The sequence below is a fragment of the Sphaerodactylus townsendi genome, linkage group LG02, assembly GCF_021028975.2.
Source record: "Sphaerodactylus townsendi isolate TG3544 linkage group LG02, MPM_Stown_v2.3, whole genome shotgun sequence".
Lineage (NCBI taxonomy): Eukaryota > Metazoa > Chordata > Lepidosauria > Squamata > Sphaerodactylidae > Sphaerodactylus > Sphaerodactylus townsendi.
In genome coordinates, this window is record NC_059426.1 from 35,117,724 (window position 1) to 35,137,668 (window position 19,945).

At 56.1% G+C, this 19,945-nt stretch overlaps 1 protein-coding gene across 11 annotated transcripts in view; it reads left to right on the forward strand.

The window, feature by feature from the left end:
• Positions 1-264: 264 nt before the first annotated feature.
• The window catches only part of KCNH7 (potassium voltage-gated channel subfamily H member 7), a 357,945-nt gene continuing 338,264 nt past the window's right edge, over positions 265-19,945 (forward strand). For all 11 annotated transcript variants that reach the window (XM_048485320.1, XM_048485324.1, XM_048485321.1 and 8 more), the window contains exons 1-2: positions 265-531; positions 3,637-3,867. In XM_048485320.1, coding sequence (XP_048341277.1) covers positions 456-531; positions 3,637-3,867 — 307 coding nt within the window. In that variant the 5' untranslated portion in view covers positions 265-455. The remainder of the gene's footprint in view (positions 532-3,636; positions 3,868-19,945) is intronic.

Consider the following 19,945-nt stretch of genomic DNA (forward strand, 5'->3'; position numbering starts at 1 on the left):
CCGGGCGCGATCTCTTGGCCGGCCGGGGCTGGAGCGCGCTCGAGGAAACCGAGCTGCCGCAGCCGCGTAGCGGGCGGGGACGTCCCTCCCCTCGGGCCAGCCTTGGCCGGGCTTCCCTTGCCTGGGGAGCAGGAGGGGCGAGGGCAGCGCAGCGCATCCATCCCGGGCGGCCCCTCCCCTCCTCCTCCTCCTCCCCTCCTTCCCGGCTCTCTCCCCCGCCCCTCCCGGCTCGTCTTGCTCCAGCCCGGCGGAGAGCGGGTCGGGTCCCCCCGGCGGCCACCCTGGGCATGGAGCGCACGCCGGCCCGGGCAGAGGAGGCGGCAGCGGCAGCCCTGGAGCGGCGCTGAGCAGAGGAGCGGAGGAGCCGGGCGGGCGCGGCGGCGGCGGAGGGCGATGAGTGCTGGCAAAGGGTAGCCGGAGAGAGCCAGCCGGGAGAGGCGGCGGCGAGCACCACCATGCCGGTGCGCAGAGGTCATGTGGCCCCGCACAACACCTTCCTGGGCACCATCATACGGAAATTCGAAGGGCAAAGTAAGTTGGCTTTCCCCCTACCTTCCCCCATCCCCCGCGCGCCCTTTGGTGCAGGTTTAGTGCTGCACAGAAACTCTCCCCCCTCCAAGTTCAGCCAAGGGCTTTCGGACTTGGGAGGTTTCGGGGTGACACCCCCCCCCCCGCACCCGCCCGCACATCAGGTCCTGGGTCTTGATCAGAGGGCTTAACTCCATCTACCTTCGGGGGGGGGGGGGCACTCCGGTGAGGCAGAGCATACACAAGGCACGCTTACGCAACCTCCTATCATGCCAGGGAACTGTTGTCTTGGTCAGGATGGGAGTGGGTGGGTGGGGGTGGGGGGGAGGAGATGGACAGTCCTAATTTGCCTCTGGGTGATGCCAGGGATCTGCCTCCTCTCTTACCTGGCCCCTAAACTTGACCCGTTCAAACAATCCGTTCGAGGTACCTTGTTTGACAGGAGTTCATGGAAAGTTTCCAGCAGGCGGGTGCCAAAGGCGTTTCTAGGCAGGCTGTTTTGCTGGCAGCTTGGCTCATCTATGCCGTGCCCTTGGGAGCCGAGCCGCTGAGCCGAGTGGCCCTAGCAGGGTTGCCTTGCTCAGCCTGGCAGGTGCAGGTACTAAATATATCCGAAGGTAACCCTTGATCAAACCTGGCCTTCTGCACATGCCAAGTAGCCTATTCCCTTCAATCATCCAGCAATTGTCATCCATCGAAAAAGCTGTAAGATTCACATGTGTTAGTTAGTAGCATGTTTTTCTTCAGGGTGTCATTTCTGCCAATCTGAGATCTATAGGAGCCAGCCCTGTTGGGTGTAAGTAGCGAGCTGTTATCAGCGGGCTAGTTTATCTTGGGAAGTGCTGTACATCATGAGACCAACCGAGTGGCACTAGTGCCGTTGGCAACGAAGGCAGTTTGTACATCATCAGGTCTGGGAGTGGCTGTAAAATGTGAACATTTGAAACAGTGAACAGGGCAGGGAGGGAAAAGTAAGATGCTGTAAGATGCTGAAAGATTCAGATTCAGAGACCTTTATTAGGCATAAGAAATGCTGATAGCCTGGGCAATTCCCCGTCCTGCTTTCCAGTGTAGCATTTTGCTGTAACCATCCTGGGCTTCAATCACATCCACAGCACTCATGTGACAGCTCCGGTGAAGCCAGGGAGGAGAGTCAGGCGGATCACTGAATCATGTCTTGGTCCGTAAATGCAGGAAGGGCCAGTGCTCCGAGAGACGCCTGCCTTTAAAGACAACAGGATCCGCAGCTAGGAGCATGGCAGGCAGAAACCTTTGGTGCGAGTTTTAAGAGCCGTTGTCAGGCTTCAGCTTATCGGTACGTAGGGGTTGCAAAACAAAAAGAACCGAGACTTCAGTTTTACATGCTCTTTCTCACTCATTTTTTTCTAAGGAGCTGGACTCTGGCTTCTGCAGACGTTTTTGATTTAGGCTCAAGGGCTTTGGAAGCAGTGGCAAGCACAGTGACACGGAAGCCACCAAAAATCAGTCAAGTCAAGGGAACTAGCTTCGTGGTCAGATGTTTCAAACTGGGATGTCCAGGGGGTTTTTTTGCAGTCAAAAAGTATTGTTTAAACTCTGTATTTACACTGGGCGTTTCTGTGGCACCGTTACATAGCGCAGTCATCGTGTAGACAGGAGCCTGAAAATCATTGCGTAGATGAAGACTGGGATTTGACTGACAACCAAAGTCGGAAGCGGGAAAAGCAGTCCTCCTAACAATGCATGACCACACGGTCACCTCTGTTAGGCCTACCCCGCTGTTAGTCAAGTAAAAGTCCAGGCTTCTAGAAGGAAACTGGCCTGGGGGTTTGTAGTGAGCAAGAATTTATTCATTATTATATTTATACTCTGCCTCATACTGGCACCTCTTGGTGGTCTACAAAGGTTTGAAAAAAATAAAAACCACAATTAAAAAATCATGAATAAAATATAACAATTAAAACAGCAATAAAATCACATTAAAATAACCCCACCCAACCCTCAGTGGCGTAGTGGTTAAGAGCATGTGTACTCTTATCTGGAGGAACCGGGTTTGATTCCCTGCTCTGCCGTCTGAGCTGTGGAGGCTTATCTGGGGAATTCCGATTAGCCTTTGCACCCCAACACATGCCAGAGGGGTGACCTTGGGCTAGTTACAGTTCTTCTGAGCTCTCAGCCCCACCTACCTCAGGGTGTTTGTTGTGAGGGGGGAAGGGAAAGTTTGTAAGCCCCTTTGAGTCTCCTTACAGGAGAGAAAGGGGGGATATAAATCCAACTCTTCTTCTTCTTCTTCTCCTCCTCCTCCTCTTTCAGGCTATCAGTTATCTTGGTCAGTTTTTTGGAAAGCCAGTGTGACGTAGTGGTTAGAGCATTGGGCCTAGGTTACAGAAAATCCCTGTGTTGCCATGTTGCTCACTGAGTGACTGTCGCCTGGTCATTTTTCTCCTCAACCTAACAAATCTCAGAGGGTTTTTCTGAGAGGGGGAAAAAAAGGAAGCAGGGGCAGCTGGTGGGCCATTTTGAGCTCCTCCGAAGAAGAGTGAATGAAATGCAATAGGCAGATAAAGTGACAAATGTGTGGCTCTTTTCAGTTGTCCACAATGGTTAACAACATAGGCTAGTAACTTTTGTTCAATTATTTCAAGGTTGAGTTCAAAGATTCTTTGGACTTCTCTGTGCTTTTGCCCTGTCCCACTTGAGGTCTTTTCTTACAAGTCCTAATTTTTGAGCTTTGATGAGCATCCCAGCTAAAATGCAGACAGCCAAATGATCCCTCCCCATTCAGGTAGTGTATTTGGCGATCTTTGGCCGTATACAGTACAACAAAGTGATCCCTCCTTTCCTAATCTGTAATATGTTTTGTGAGGCAACTTTGTGAATGTGACTTTAATTCCTCCCTCCCAAAAGAGTCAGCTGGCATCGAGTTTAAATTTATATCCTTTTTATTGAAGTTTCATAGAGTTCTGGCTCTCGCTCAAGCGCTATTCAACATCTATTGAAATTCACCGTGCCAAAGAATATTTTTTTTAAATATTCAGAAACAGCTTCTGTTCTGGGAAGTGCGATTTTATAAAATGTGGCCCGCTGACTGACAACATGCGTGGCTTTTTTTTCTCCCCAACCTCGCAGATAAAAAATTCATCATTGCTAATGCTCGAGTACAGAACTGTGCGATCATCTACTGCAATGATGGATTCTGTGAGATGACAGGATTCTCCAGGCCTGACGTCATGCAAAAACCATGCACCTGTGACTTCCTCCACGGACCGGAGACCAAGCGGCATCACGTTGCCCAAATTGCCCAGGCATTGCTGGGCTCAGAGGAGAGGAAAATAGCAGTCACTTATTATCACAAAGATGGTAAAGTACTTGTCTTTTTTTAAAAAAAAACCACCGTGCTTTTGAGCTGTCGGAACAGATTTTGCAAGTCAGTTTCTTTCAATACTGCGGGTCAGGTGCTGTCTTGGCGTTGGTTGGTCTAGAGTAGTGGAATTATGTTTCGCCCCAGGTTTGTGAACAAGGTTGTTAACCTAGGTACGTTCACCCTGAAGTAAAGATCCACTTAAATCAAAGCAGCTTTGTTCTAGTTAAAACTACAGAAGATTGGTTGTGGACAGGGCCACAAGACAACGTGATGTGGGGAAGTTATTTTAGGTGGTGGATTCCAGAGTGGATGTTAATTTTTGAGTCTCCAGTGTCCATTTCAGTATGTCATCCTTCACGGATATTTTGAATTCCAACCTTCTGGTAGTCTTTGGCCCCCAAAACACCTAACTGTCCTCAATCAGAACCAGGGTTTTTAAAATTTTGGCCCTGGCTCCAACCTGGTGGAACTCTCTGTCGAGTGAAACCCAATTCCTGCAAGATTTGGCTCAGTTCTGCAGGGTCTATAAGACAGAGATGTTCTGTCAGGCATGTGGCGGATGACAACACTGGTGGTAATTTCAACCTGGTCCTCCCTTCACCCCCCCTCCCCCCCACACACACTTCTCTCCTGTATTCTGGTGGTTGGATCCCTTCGGGTTTATATATTGCCTGGCTGCCAGACTGAACCATCCCCCCAAGAGGATACTTTTGGAATTAAGCGTCAATTTGTAGGAGCTGTATTATTCGTTAGTTGTGTTTTAATGTAAACTGGGGTTTTAAATGTTATAATTTTGTATGATATACATATTGTACATTAATTGAAGCCACCCTGGGCCCAGCTTGCCAGGACAGGAATATTTTTTTAAAAATTCCATTCCAGTTCTAGTCCAAGTGGATGGGAAGTTAATCATTCTGGCTTTTTTATTTCAGGTGTGTAAATGTATTTGTTTAGTAATGTATGGAAGAACAAGTATTGAGCAATTGGTGTGTAAATGTATTTGTTTAGTAATGTATGGAAGAACAAGTATTGAGCAATTGGATTTCAGATGTTTGGGATTCTGGGGGAAATCGAATATCCCCACAAAATGTATAATCATTGTTGTTCTGTCTGATGTGCGAAGTCGTTTGGCAGTCATATTTTCATTCGTCTTCCTGGTCATTTCTTATGAAATGTCATCTAATGCATTCATGAAGCAGCAATGTTTCCATTTTACAGACGGGAAGGTGACTTGTTTAAAGCTGTGCAGTAGCCACAACCCAACACTCAGTTAACCATTCTTAAATATATGCTAGACAACGGGCTTAACTCTATACTAGAGGGTGGCCAAGGAGGCAGAGCTGATATTTAAACCTAGATTTCCTATGTTTTAGATCTAACAGTGGGGGTTTCCCTGCCCACCGGAATAGATTTATAACTGTACATCAATGCAGAATCAGAATTGTTCAGTCATACAGAGGATTTGCTTAAAACCAAATCTGCCGTGAGTATGCTATAAACTTTCAAGTCTGCCCTACAGTTCCCTATTTTGGAGCCACAATAAAAGTGGCGAACATTTTAGAGAAGGGGGGGGGGATAAAGGGGTTTATTTTTTTGCTTGTAAATTAGTTGAAAGCCTCCCCTGAATTAAGAGATTTCAGTGGCTGATCGTGCTGATCTACTGTATGGATTGCTGCGCATCTTCAGGGAAAACACGCGTGGACATTATGGTTGCATTCAGTGGGACATCTGGACGAGGAAGATGCTCAGCTGTCAATGTAAACAGCAATGTAAAGAATCTTGCCAAGTCAGCTTCCATCCAACAGTTATGCTGAACAATTGCTTTTGGAGTGGGGGTTAAAGAAAAGTACCTACTTATTTCAAGCAGAAGGCAGTTTAAAAAAGTAGACCTAATGACCAGTTGAAATATAATTTGCACAATTAGTCATCATAGAACAGACTAAGAATAATTCTGTGTTAAGCATTTAGTGTTGAAATCCACAAGGATGTTTGCCGTGATGCATCCTGATAAGGGAATGACAAAGCTAATTGCTTTTGAAGGTTTCAGCCTCGGTTTTTCTCTTTCTGATTATTCAGCATAATAAGTCAGACTTTAAACAAATTGGAATAATACATAAGCGTATTGTGCTCCACTTTGGTTTGCCCTGTGTGTATGTATGCAAAGTAATCTTATCTATTCAAATCGGGAGCTTTAATTAGCTTTGGAGATAGGCCAGGGAGCTGTTTACATTCTTTTGAGAATGGTAACAAGGGCCCCCGAAAGGTCCTTTGAAGTGACAGGGACAAGATGAGGTCTTGGATTCAGCTGGCAGAGTGACATTCGTAGGATACAGGGGTAGAGACAATTCTTGATGCTACCAGGAGCAGGCCATGCTCCAATTTATTTACACTGCTCTGGATAAGAATATCTCCTAGTGTTCAAGAGGAGATGTGTTCGATTTCTGGTTCTGATTTGCTCTGTGTGTGCGTGTGTGCGCGCGGGCGCTTCAGCCCCTAATTTTATTCCGCTAAAATCTTCCCTTTCTACCAAAAAAGTTGCCTTTTTAAAAATTCTGTCATTTAAAAAAAATCCTCACTCTACTCCAAAGGAACTCATGACATCCTACATTATCATGATCTCACAACACTGCTGTGAGGTAGGTTGGTCTGTGTAGTCCAAGGTCCTCTAACAAGCTTTCTGGGAGAGTGGGGATAGAACGTGGGTCTCCCAGATCTACTAAGTCTGACTGTCTGAGATACATGAGGCTGAGAATTCAGGCATATCTACACAATCAAAAGGACTGATCTCTCTCCCCAGGGAACTGAAGTTCTGTAAGGATTTAACAGACTAGGGCCCCTTCCGCACACGCAAAATAATGCGTTTTCAAACCACTTTCAGAACTGTTTGCAAGTGGATTTTGCTATTCCGCACAGCTTCAAAGAGCACTGAAAGCAGTTTGAAAGTGCATTATTCTGCATGTGCAGAATGAGCCTAGGGAACTAACTGAGAATCCACACCACAATCCTAGGGAACTAACTGAGAATCCACACCTCCAATTCATTGCATTTCCTCTCGTCCTTTGAGCGGAGGCATGGCACTTCATCAAACTGCACCCTAATATCAGTGTGTGGTGGCACAGAGTGGTAAGCTGCAGTATCACAGTGAAAACTTTGGTCGCGGCCTGAGTTCGATCCTGACGAAGGTCAGTTTCAGGCAGCTGGCTCAAGGTTGACTCAGCCTTCCATCCTTTCAATGCTGGTGAAATGAGTACCCAGCTTGGTGGGGGTATAGTGTAGGCGGCTGGGGAAGCCAATGACAAACCATCCCGCAAACATAATCTGCCTAGTAAATGTCATGATTGTGACATCACCTCATGGGTCTGCAATGATACAGTGGGACTATACTTTGTGCAAATAAGGCTATCGTGATAGATAGTGATAGATATAAGGTAACCCAATGATCATTACACTTGAGCTGGGATTTTAGTCCATGAATTTCTGGAGCAGTGTTTTTCTATACTAACTTGATGCTTTAAGGAGCTATATGCAGTGGTGGGATTCAGCAGGCTCGCACCACTTCGGCAGAACCGGTTGTTAAAATGGTGCTTATATACAACCGGTTGTTAAATTATTTGAATTCCACTCCTGGATGAGCCTTTGGCCTTTTTGTCCTGCTATATCATTGCTCTCTCTTTTTTTTACAGTGTATTGAATTGACCATCAAAACAGCGAGACAGATGCCAAGTGGGTGGGGGGAGGGCAAGAAAACCCACCATTGTGATGGGTAGAACTGCAGTCCTGTTTTGGGTGTAGGGTATGAAGAGTAAAACCATGTCCAGTCTTCGGGCCACTCTTCTGATCTGTACCACAATGTGAATCTGTACCACAATGTCACCTTCTCATATTAGCAGTAATTATCTGGTGGGCAATCAGACAGGGCACTGCTTGTGTAAAACAGTCTTTCCCGCTAATATCAGTGTGATACAGTGGATAAGAGCAGTGGACTCTAATCTGGAGAACTGGGTTTGAGTCCCACTGTTATATGGTGAGCTGAATTCGTTTCCCTGCTCTTCCACATGCAGCCTGCTGGGTGACCTTGGGCTAGTCACAGTTTTTCAGAATTCTCTCAGCCCCACCTACCTCACAAGGTGTCTGTTGTGGGAAAAGGAAGGGAAGGTGATCAGAAGAAGAAGAAGAAGATGAAGATGAAGAGTAGTAGTTTGGATTTATACCCCACCTTTCTCTCCTGTAAGGAGACTCAAGGTGGCTTACAAGCTTTTTTCCCTTCCTCTCCCCAGAACAGACACCTTGTCAGGTAGGTGGGGCTGAGAAAGTTCAGAGAGAACTGTGACTAGCCCAAGGTCACCCAGCAGAAATGTAAAGGTGCACAAACACATCTGGTTCACCGAATAAGCCTCTGCCACTCAGGTGGAGGGGTGGGGAATCAAACCCGGTTCTCCAGATTAGAATCCACCTGCTCTTAACCACTACACCACGCTAAGCTGCTTTGAGTTTCCTTAGAGAAAAGCAGGGTATAAAAACCAACTCTTCTTCTTCTACAATAAAGGTTTCCAGCGTTGTAGAGACAAATGCCACAAACATATGGTGTGTCACTCCCCTACCTAACAGCCTATCATGTAAAAAATAGTCACCACATTAGAGTAATTTCAAGCAGTGTCCTTGTGGCAAACTTGTTGATAGTCCTTGGAATTATCCTTCACACAAGTGATATCAATAAAAACAGAGCTGTCTTCCAGAGAAAGTGGTTGTCACATAAATATAAAGCTCAGCTGGAATCAGCTAAAAGGCCATGGCTCCCATTCACAATGCTGAATGTGTATCCCAGTCCAGCTCTCAAACAGGCTGACCCCCACATCCTAATTGATCCATGTTTAAATATCAGTTTGTTCAACCAGGGTGTGGAAGATCTGCAGCTAGCGTGGTGTAGTGGTTAAGAGCAGGTGGATTCTAATCTGGAGAATCGGGTTTGATTCCCCACCCCTCCACCTAAGTGGCGGAGGCTTATCTGGTGTGTGTTTCCGTACCGCTACATTCTTGCTGGGTGATCTTGGGCTAGGCACAGTTCTTCAGAACTCTCTCAGCCCCACCTACCTCACAAGGTGTCTGTTCACCTTTTTTTGGCTTTTTCTCCCTCTCTGTGCTAACAGAAAGCCCTCTAGAGGTGGCAGGGTGGCTCTATCTCCAGCAGGGGTGTAATGCCTATTGGGCAAAGTGGGCAGTTGCCCAGGGTGGCCCCTTGTGGCGGGCGCCAAAATTGCAGGGTTCGTTTGTAGGTTTTTGGTATTTTGGTGGGTTTTCCGTTTTTGGCCTGCAGGGGGCGCAGTTTTTAGGATGTTTTGGGAGACTCTCCTGATGCTATCACCCAGGTTTGGTGAGGTTTGGTTCAGGGAGTCCAAAGTTATGGACTCCCAAGGGGGGTGCCCCATCCCCCATTTTCCAATGGGAGCTAATAGGAGATGGGGGCTATACCTTTGAGGGTTGATAACTTAATGAACCCCCAGAACCAAACTTCACCAAACCTGGGAGGTATAATCAGGAGAGTCTCTTACTGATACCATCCAGGTTTTGTGAAGTGTGGTCCAGAGGGTCCAAAGCTGTGGACTCCAAAAGGGGGTGGGGGAGAATAAACCCCAAAATAGCATCACTTTCAATGTAGTTTAAACTGGGAAGCCCAGATTCTCCCTTTAAGGTGGATTTAAAATGAAAATCTGGGCTTTCTAGTTTAAGCACCATTGAAAATGATGCTGTTTGAGGGTGGATTCCAGCATCACTTGTTTAAACTAGGGAGCCCAGATTCTCCTTTTAAATCCACTTTAAAGGGAGAATCTGGGGTTTCCAGTTTAAATGACATTGAAAGTGATGCTGTTTCCCCCAATTGGGGGGACTGGATACAACACCATAAAATGTTTTCATACCAGTCATAAAACATTTTGAAAGCATTTTGAAAATGTTTTCAAAAAATATTTCTGCTGTGTGGCACGGCCTATTGCTGTATTCAGATTTGTGAGTTGGGGGGTGTTCTATAATGTGATGGTGACTTTGAAATGACCCTGGTGTAAAAAATAATTGCTTGGTCATGGTGGGGGAGGGTGGCTGCCCATGGGGGGGCACCAAACTCCAGTTTGCCTAGATACGCCACTGGGCATAGCTACAAGCGGGCCGGGGGGTGCACGTTGCACCGGGCACACGCCGGAGTGGCATCAAACTCAGGTTTTGCCCAGGGCTCCAGTTTGCCTAGTTATGTCACTGATCTCCAGCAGCATCCCCAGCCACCTGGGGCTCTGGATGGGTTTCCCGTTCTTCAATTTTGAGACTCTGCCCTTCCCCTGAAAGTTCTGATGTATTGGAATTTAAAGACAGCAATTTATAGGTCAGCCTACCATTGATCATGGTTTGTGTTTATTAAAACCTTAAACATTTAACAAAACTAATGTGTTTTCCACCTGTCAATTAACAGCCCCCATCATTCTTGGATCCTGCCCCGCCCCCAGCAGTAGGAAAGCAATTTTCACAAGACAATGACCAAAGAAGAGACTTTAATGAGGGTGTTTAAGGCTGACAACATTATTGACCAAGCCAGAATCGATTGATCCAATTAAAATGACACACAATAACTCTTGCAAAGTCCTTGAAAAATTGTTCCTGAGAATTATGCTGATATCCCATGGAAAATGGATATTCCCATTCCAACTGCATATAGATCATCCATTCCCACATCTTTCTCTAATAGAGCTGTTTGTCTGAGGTTTGACCTCTTTTGGCATCCCATGAGATATTCTGCAGTGGGCAATTGTAAAGTAATAAAAAAGTTGGACATAATCAGAAGGAAAAGAAAACTCCCAAAGAAGAGATCAAACTCTGAAATAAAGTATTCTTTTGCTGCTCGGACAATTGATATAAGCAAATAATCAACATTCCTTTTGACTGTAGGCACACAGTTCTAGCTGCAAAAAAGGAGAAAGGGTTAATGCATTGTTGAAGGCTTTCCTGGCTGGAATCACTGGGGTGTTGTGTGATTTCTGGGCTGTAAGGCTATGTTCTAGTAGCATTTTCTCCTGATGTTTCGCCTGCATCTGTGGCTGGCATCTTCAGAAGATCTGATCCTCTGAAGATGCCAGCCACTGATGCAAGCAAAACGTCATGAGAAAATGCTACTAGAACACAACCTTACAGCCCGGAAACCACACAACACCCCAGAGAAAGGGTTAAGCTACTAAAGTATATGAAAATTGTATGCCCAATTATGCCTGAATTGAAAGTTTTCCAGAGATGTCCAGTGGGCATTAGCAGCTGTTTAAATTCATAGTAACTGGGCACAGCTTTCCTTCTCGTCTGCTTCATAACATTCTTTCTGCTATCCGTTTATCTTTAGAATCTGATCCGATTACCTAATCTTTGGAGGTAAGATACTGTTTACACAGCATATCAATATTTTTGTTTTAATAAAGTTATTTGCCATGGATATGCATGACAGCTCTTCCTCCAAGGACTCCATTTCACTGTTTAAGTCATTATGGCATAAATCATTCCTGACAGCTGTAAAATATTGCCTGAGGTGATGAAGCTGTAAAGCTTTGACATAAAAGCTATAATTATGCCAGCACTGAGGATGAGTTTGTGTGTTCTGTGGGGAGTGGGCTGTCCTTTGTCAGTCCTTGATCTGTTATGGGTGGCTTGTGGGCTGATGTCCTTCCACACAGACTTCCTAGGAAGTCTTTTTTGTTGATATGGGTGTGTGTGTGTGTGTGTGTGTGTGTGTGTCTGTCTGTCTGTCTGTCTGTCTGTCTGTCTGTCTGTCTGTCTGTCTGTCTGTCTGTCTGTCTGTCTGTCTGTCTGTCTGTCTGTCTGTCTAATGCAGCTGCAAAGCATGCAGGACTGACAGAATAGAAGTTTGAGGCCTGAAAGCAGCAACAGATAAACCAAGGAGAAGTTTGGATTTATACCCCACTTTTCTGTACCTGTAAGGAGACTCAAGGCAGCTTACAAACTCCTTTCCCTTTTTCTCCCCACAACAGACACTTTGTGAGGTAGGTGAGGCTGAGGGAGTTCTGAGAGAACTGTGACTAGCCAAAGGTCACCCAGCAGGCTTCATGTGTAGCAGAAGGGAAACAAATCCAGTTAGAGTCTGCTGCTCATGTGGAGGAGTGGGGAATCAAACCTGGTTCTCCAGATAAGAGTCCACTGCTCCTAACCACTGCACCACACTGGGCTTGTTTCGGACAGATCTTTTAATGTGCCGGAAAGTGTAACTGGGGTCTCTTACACTGGGCTGAACTGATGAATAAACAGTCTGTAGTTTTAAGGGCAGGAAGCAGTGGATTTGCAGGCTTTTCTGTGATATGTCAAACAAACAACTTGTCTTGTTATTCTTTATCACTGGTACCCAAACACAGTGCTATAAATAGTCACTAAGGCCAGGTTTACACATGATGCTGGCAGGAGAAAAGAGTTTTCTTGAGCAAGTTTGCACAGGCTCAAAGTCTCATTCAAATGGCTCTGCAGTCTGCACAGCGCAATACCCACAAGGAGTGTAGCTCTCTGGCATGCAAACTCAGCCTGCACCAGTTCTTTACTATGGGTTTCTGTCACTGTTTTGAGGAGATACTGTTTGGTTCGAAGCTCCATAAGATGCTTTTTGCCTTACCTGCCTAACATGAAAATCAGGGACGATTCAGCTTGTCACAACTGTGAAGTAAGTTGCAAACATGGTCTTATCTATGGATATCAGCCTTGATGATCCAAATGGAAGAGCCCATGCTGGATGGTATGGGCAGAGTACAAGGCTCTGCACATGCAGAGTACATGAGTTTGTGCATCTCCTGCCTGTGAAATTATCTTGTCATGTGGCTGGCCGCTCTTGGAAGCAAGATACTTGGACTCCATGGATCTTTGACACAATCCAGTTAGCCAATTGTCATGTTCTTAAATCTGCATGTAAGAAACCGAGGTTGAGAGGCCGTTGCTGTCATAGTTCTAAGAGCAGTTTTCCAGAAGTTGCTCGGAATGTTTCCCCTCTCCTATAATTCCACAAGGCATTCAAAACTGTACTTTTTCAAGGGGCATTTAGTTAAATTTTTGTGGGTAGATGTTTGTTATGCTAAGTGGTGGTGGTTGTTCTAGCATTAAAGGGTTTTGTGTGAAGTTTGAACCATTTCAAAGACATGTATAATTTTTAAATAATTGCTAGAATCACATGGTAAATCTCTGCTGTCAGAAGGGGCTTCCATCAGTGGGACAGCCTCCTCTTTTCTCTATACAGCGGCAGTCCAAATTGATACCCACAATGTTGTTTCTGGGCAGTGGCGTATCTGGGGGGGGAAAGAGGGGGCATATGACCCAGGCACAACTTTCACGTGTCACATAGGGGCACATTTTGGCCACCTGCCCTCTTCCTCCCTCTCTCGCTCCCTCCCTCCCTCAGGCCAGGTCAGGTGAACATTTTTCCAAGCATGCGGGCGGGCAGGGACAAGAAGAAGGAAGGTGCACTTCTTCCCCTTTGTCTTCACTCCCAGGGTCTTGCAGGCCTCAACACAGCTCAGAAAGAGGAAAGTAAGGTTAACTTTAACCTCACCGTTCCCTTAAAATTCACCTTACTTTCCTCCATTTGAGGATGCTGAGGCCAGCAACGCACACACAGGGAAGGGAAACAAGGCCAGAGAAGGAGTGCACCCCCAGTGTCTTGTAGTGTTGGTCTCAGGATGCTCGGCTTGAAGAAAGGTTTGTTGAATTTTTTGTGGGGGTGGGTGGTGGGAGGAGTTCAGCCAGAGGCTGGGAACGGGAAGGTGTGTTTTGTAAAAATATGTCACCATTTCTGGGAGGCAGGAAGTCTACATGCATGAAGTTCTACAATAGAGTTGTGTACAATGGAAGAATGGTATTGGCAAAAATTTGCCCTGCTCCATTTAGCGGAAATTTCCCACAGAATCCAACCTCCTCCACACCACACACACAAGTTGTGATTTTAAAATGTTAATATATTTTCATATACAATGGAGTACATAAAAATATACACCCCACAATATGTATTTTATTTCTATTGTAAACCTCCTTGAGATCTGTAAGAAAGAAGGACAGCTAGTAAATGTTTAAAATATATAAAATATGTAAACCCACATCTGGACGTACTGAGAGGGAGATTGTGGGAGACTATGAGTGCATTGTCTGGGATTTGGGGTGTGTGTGTGAGTGTGTGTGAATGAGTGAGTGAGTGAGTGGGGTGTTTCTTAGTGTTATCAGAATTATCCCTTTTTCATATCTTTATGAAGCTTCTAAAGGAAATAATCTGTGGCTGGTTTCATACAAAAGGCATTAATTCTACTTCCCCCAAGCCTATGAAAAGGTCCCTACTTTGGTAGGTTCTAGGAGATTATGAGGCCAAGCTTTTCAGAAGGGGGTGCATGTAGATAGGCAACACTGCAGAGTTACAAAAGGAACTGCTTTTCTGTTTTATGCTGCTAGTTTTATTCTTCAGTTGTAGTTTTTGGAATTTTAAAAACTGTTTTAATGGAATTTTTGCATGCCATCCACTAATTTTAGATCAGTACTGATCCATAATAACGAGTAGAAGAACTTTCGGTGCTTGTGATCCCCTCTGTACCAGAATTTGTGGTGGTGCTTGAGGTGCATCTAGTAGGTAGACTAGGAACTACATCTCTATCGTTACCTGGAATTCATCATGCCGCCAGCATTGGCCATGCTGGTAGAGGCTGGTGGGAATTGTAGTTCCTGAACATCTGGAGAGCCGCAGGTTCCTAAATTCCTTCGATCTAGACCAGGGTAGGGAACCTGTGGCTCTCCAGATGTTCAGGAACTACAATTCCCATCAGCCTCTATCAGCATGGCCAATTGGCCATGCTGGTAGAAACTGGTAAGTGCTCCCCAGGCTATCTGGGCTGCAAGTCCAATCTAAACTTCCTGGGCAGTTTGTGTGACTCAATAAGATGATGCGGGATGTGTGCTCTACCCAGTCGACTTCCTACAGAACATCTGGGTGGGTCTTTTCCCTGGGCTACTCTTGCACAACTGGGTGGAATCTTGAGCACCCACTTTTAAATGAAAAGCTAACCAGTTCCATGGGGAATGTGGGATGATTCCTTTCCTTCCGTTTCCAGGGATTCTAGAAGGCCAGTTCCTTTCAACATTCTGAAGTCTCAAAATTTGTTGGAACTCTCACACTTTTAGAAAAGTAAAATGTTTTGCCACTGGCGTAATGCCCATTGGGCAAGGTGGGCAGCTGCCCAGGGCATCACCTTGTGGGGGGCATAATAATGCTGGGTTTGTTTTTGGGTATTTTAGTGGTTTTCCATTTTTGGCCTGCAGGGGGTGCAGTTTTTAGGCTAGTGGCACCAAAATTTCAGTGTATCATCAAGAGACTGTCCTTATGCTACCCCCCAAGTTTGGTGAGGTTTGGTTCAGGGAGTCCAAAGTTATGGACTCCCAAAGGGGGTGCCCCTATCCCCCATTGTTTCCAATGGGAGCTAATAGGAGATTTGGGCTACAGTTTTGAGGGTCCATAACTTTGGCCCCCCCAAACCAAACTGCACCAAACTTGGGGTGTATCATTAGAACAGTCTCTTGATGAGACCCTGAAAGTTTTGAGACTGTGCCTTCCGAAATGTGCCCCCCACAGCCTGCAACCCCCATTGACAGCAATGCAGAAAACTCAATGCAGAACAAAGATTCTTGGGCAAATTTCTAGGATGTTCCTTCAGGGGGTGCATTTTTGGATGTATCGGCACCAAAATTTCAGGGTATCATCTGGAGATGATGGCACCCCCCAAGCCCCCCCCCCCCCCCCCCCGCCACACCGCCAGCCCCCCCCCCCCCCCCCCCCCCAGCCCCCCCAACCCCCCCCCCCCCCACCCCCCCCCCCCCCCCCCCCCCACCCCCCACAACCCCCCCCCCCCCCCCCACCCAACCCCCCCCCCCCACCCCCACCCCCCCACCCCCCACCCCCCCCCCCCCCCACCCCCCCCCCCCCCCCCCCCCCCCCCCCCCCACCCCCTCCCCCCCCCCCCCACCCCCCCCCCCCCACATGCCCCCCCCCCCACAACCCCCCCCCCCCCCCACCCCCCCCCCCCCCCACCCCCCCCCCCCCCCACCCCCCCCCCCCCCCCCCCCCCCCCCCCCCCACCCCCCCCCCCCCCCACCCCCCCCCCCCCCCACCCCCCCCCCCCCCCACCCCCCCCCCCCCCCACCCCCCCCCCCCCCCACCCCCCCCCCCCCCCACCCCCCCCCCCCCCCACCCCCCCCCCCCCCCACCCCCCCCCCCCCCCACCCCCCCCCCCCCCCACCCCCCCCCCCCCCCACCCCCCCCCCCCCCCACCCCCCCCCCCCCCCACCCCCCCCCCCCCCCACCCCCCCCCCCCCCCACCCCCCCCCCCCCCCACCCCCCCCCCCCCCCACCCCCCCCCCCCCCCACCCCCCCCCCCCCCCACCCCCCCCCCCCCCCACCCCCCCCCCCCCCCACCCCCCCCCCCCCCCACCCCCCCCCCCCCCCACCCCCCCCCCCCCCCACCCCCCCCCCCCCCCACCCCCCCCCCCCCCCACCCCCCCCCCCCCCCACCCCCCCCCCCCCCCACCCCCCCCCCCCCCCACCCCCCCCCCCCCCCACCCCCCCCCCCCCCCACCCCCCCCCCCCCCCACCCCCCCCCCCCCCCACCCCCCCCCCCCCCCACCCCCCCCCCCCCCCACCCCCCCCCCCCCCCACCCCCCCCCCCCCCCACCCCCCCCCCCCCCCACCCCCCCCCCCCCCCACCCCCCCCCCCCCCCACCCCCCCCCCCCCCCACCCCCCCCCCCCCCCACCCCCCCCCCCCCCCACCCCCCCCCCCCCCCACCCCCCCCCCCCCCCACCCCCCCCCCCCCCCACCCCCCCCCCCCCCCACCCCCCCCCCCCCCCACCCCCCCCCCCCCCCACCCCCCCCCCCCCCCACCCCCCCCCCCCCCCACCCCCCCCCCCCCCCACCCCCCCCCCCCCCCACCCCCCCCCCCCCCCACCCCCCCCCCCCCCCACCCCCCCCCCCCCCCACCCCCCCCCCCCCCCACCCCCCCCCCCCCCCACCCCCCCCCCCCCCCACCCCCCCCCCCCCCCACCCCCCCCCCCCCCCACCCCCCCCCCCCCCCACCCCCCCCCCCCCCCACCCCCCCCCCCCCCCACCCCCCCCCCCCCCCACCCCCCCCCCCCCCCACCCCCCCCCCCCCCCACCCCCCCCCCCCCCCACCCCCCCCCCCCCCCACCCCCCCCCCCCCCCACCCCCCCCCCCCCCCACCCCCCCCCCCCCCCACCCCCCCCCCCCCCCACCCCCCCCCCCCCCCACCCCCCCCCCCCCCCACCCCCCCCCCCCCCCACCCCCCCCCCCCCCCACCCCCCCCCCCCCCCACCCCCCCCCCCCCCCACCCCCCCCCCCCCCCACCCCCCCCCCCCCCCACCCCCCCCCCCCCCCACCCCCCCCCCCCCCCACCCCCCCCCCCCCCCACCCCCCCCCCCCCCCACCCCCCCCCCCCCCCACCCCCCCCCCCCCCCACCCCCCCCCCCCCCCACCCCCCCCCCCCCCCACCCCCCCCCCCCCCCACCCCCCCCCCCCCCCACCCCCCCCCCCCCCCACCCCCCCCCCCCCCCACCCCCCCCCCCCCCCACCCCCCCCCCCCCCCACCCCCCCCCCCCCCCACCCCCCCCCCCCCCCACCCCCCCCCCCCCCCACCCCCCCCCCCCCCCACCCCCCCCCCCCCCCACCCCCCCCCCCCCCCACCCCCCCCCCCCCCCACCCCCCCCCCCCCCCACCCCCCCCCCCCCCCACCCCCCCCCCCCCCCACCCCCCCCCCCCCCCACCCCCCCCCCCCCCCACCCCCCCCCCCCCCCACCCCCCCCCCCCCCCACCCCCCCCCCCCCCCACCCCCCCCCCCCCCCACCCCCCCCCCCCCCCACCCCCCCCCCCCCCCACCCCCCCCCCCCCCCACCCCCCCCCCCCCCCACCCCCCCCCCCCCCCACCCCCCCCCCCCCCCACCCCCCCCCCCCCCCACCCCCCCCCCCCCCCACCCCCCCCCCCCCCCACCCCCCCCCCCCCCCACCCCCCCCCCCCCCCACCCCCCCCCCCCCCCACCCCCCCCCCCCCCCACCCCCCCCCCCCCCCACCCCCCCCCCCCCCCACCCCCCCCCCCCCCCACCCCCCCCCCCCCCCACCCCCCCCCCCCCCCACCCCCCCCCCCCCCCACCCCCCCCCCCCCCCACCCCCCCCCCCCCCCACCCCCCCCCCCCCCCACCCCCCCCCCCCCCCACCCCCCCCCCCCCCCACCCCCCCCCCCCCCCACCCCCCCCCCCCCCCACCCCCCCCCCCCCCCACCCCCCCCCCCCCCCACCCCCCCCCCCCCCCACCCCCCCCCCCCCCCACCCCCCCCCCCCCCCACCCCCCCCCCCCCCCACCCCCCCCCCCCCCCACCCCCCCCCCCCCCCACCCCCCCCCCCCCCCACCCCCCCCCCCCCCCACCCCCCCCCCCCCCCACCCCCCCCCCCCCCCACCCCCCCCCCCCCCCACCCCCCCCCCCCCCCACCCCCCCCCCCCCCCACCCCCCCCCCCCCCCACCCCCCCCCCCCCCCACCCCCCCCCCCCCCCACCCCCCCCCCCCCCCACCCCCCCCCCCCCCCACCCCCCCCCCCCCCCACCCCCCCCCCCCCCCACCCCCCCCCCCCCCCACCCCCCCCCCCCCCCACCCCCCCCCCCCCCCACCCCCCCCCCCCCCCACCCCCCCCCCCCCCCACCCCCCCCCCCCCCCACCCCCCCCCCCCCCCACCCCCCCCCCCCCCCACCCCCCCCCCCCCCCACCCCCCCCCCCCCCCACCCCCCCCCCCCCCCACCCCCCCCCCCCCCCACCCCCCCCCCCCCCCACCCCCCCCCCCCCCCACCCCCCCCCCCCCCCACCCCCCCCCCCCCCCACCCCCCCCCCCCCCCACCCCCCCCCCCCCCCACCCCCCCCCCCCCCCACCCCCCCCCCCCCCCACCCCCCCCCCCCCCCACCCCCCCCCCCCCCCACCCCCCCCCCCCCCCACCCCCCCCCCCCCCCACCCCCCCCCCCCCCCACCCCCCCCCCCCCCCACCCCCCCCCCCCCCCACCCCCCCCCCCCCCCACCCCCCCCCCCCCCCACCCCCCCCCCCCCCCACCCCCCCCCCCCCCCACCCCCCCCCCCCCCCACCCCCCCCCCCCCCCACCCCCCCCCCCCCCCACCCCCCCCCCCCCCCACCCCCCCCCCCCCCCACCCCCCCCCCCCCCCACCCCCCCCCCCCCCCACCCCCCCCCCCCCCCACCCCCCCCCCCCCCCACCCCCCCCCCCCCCCACCCCCCCCCCCCCCCACCCCCCCCCCCCCCCACCCCCCCCCCCCCCCACCCCCCCCCCCCCCCACCCCCCCCCCCCCCCACCCCCCCCCCCCCCCACCCCCCCCCCCCCCCACCCCCCCCCCCCCCCACCCCCCCCCCCCCCCACCCCCCCCCCCCCCCACCCCCCCCCCCCCCCACCCCCCCCCCCCCCCACCCCCCCCCCCCCCCACCCCCCCCCCCCCCCACCCCCCCCCCCCCCCACCCCCCCCCCCCCCCACCCCCCCCCCCCCCCACCCCCCCCCCCCCCCACCCCCCCCCCCCCCCACCCCCCCCCCCCCCCACCCCCCCCCCCCCCCACCCCCCCCCCCCCCCACCCCCCCCCCCCCCCACCCCCCCCCCCCCCCACCCCCCCCCCCCCCCACCCCCCCCCCCCCCCACCCCCCCCCCCCCCCACCCCCCCCCCCCCCCACCCCCCCCCCCCCCCACCCCCCCCCCCCCCCACCCCCCCCCCCCCCCACCCCCCCCCCCCCCCACCCCCCCCCCCCCCCACCCCCCCCCCCCCCCACCCCCCCCCCCCCCCACCCCCCCCCCCCCCCACCCCCCCCCCCCCCCACCCCCCCCCCCCCCCACCCCCCCCCCCCCCCACCCCCCCCCCCCCCCACCCCCCCCCCCCCCCACCCCCCCCCCCCCCCACCCCCCCCCCCCCCCACCCCCCCCCCCCCCCACCCCCCCCCCCCCCCACCCCCCCCCCCCCCCACCCCCC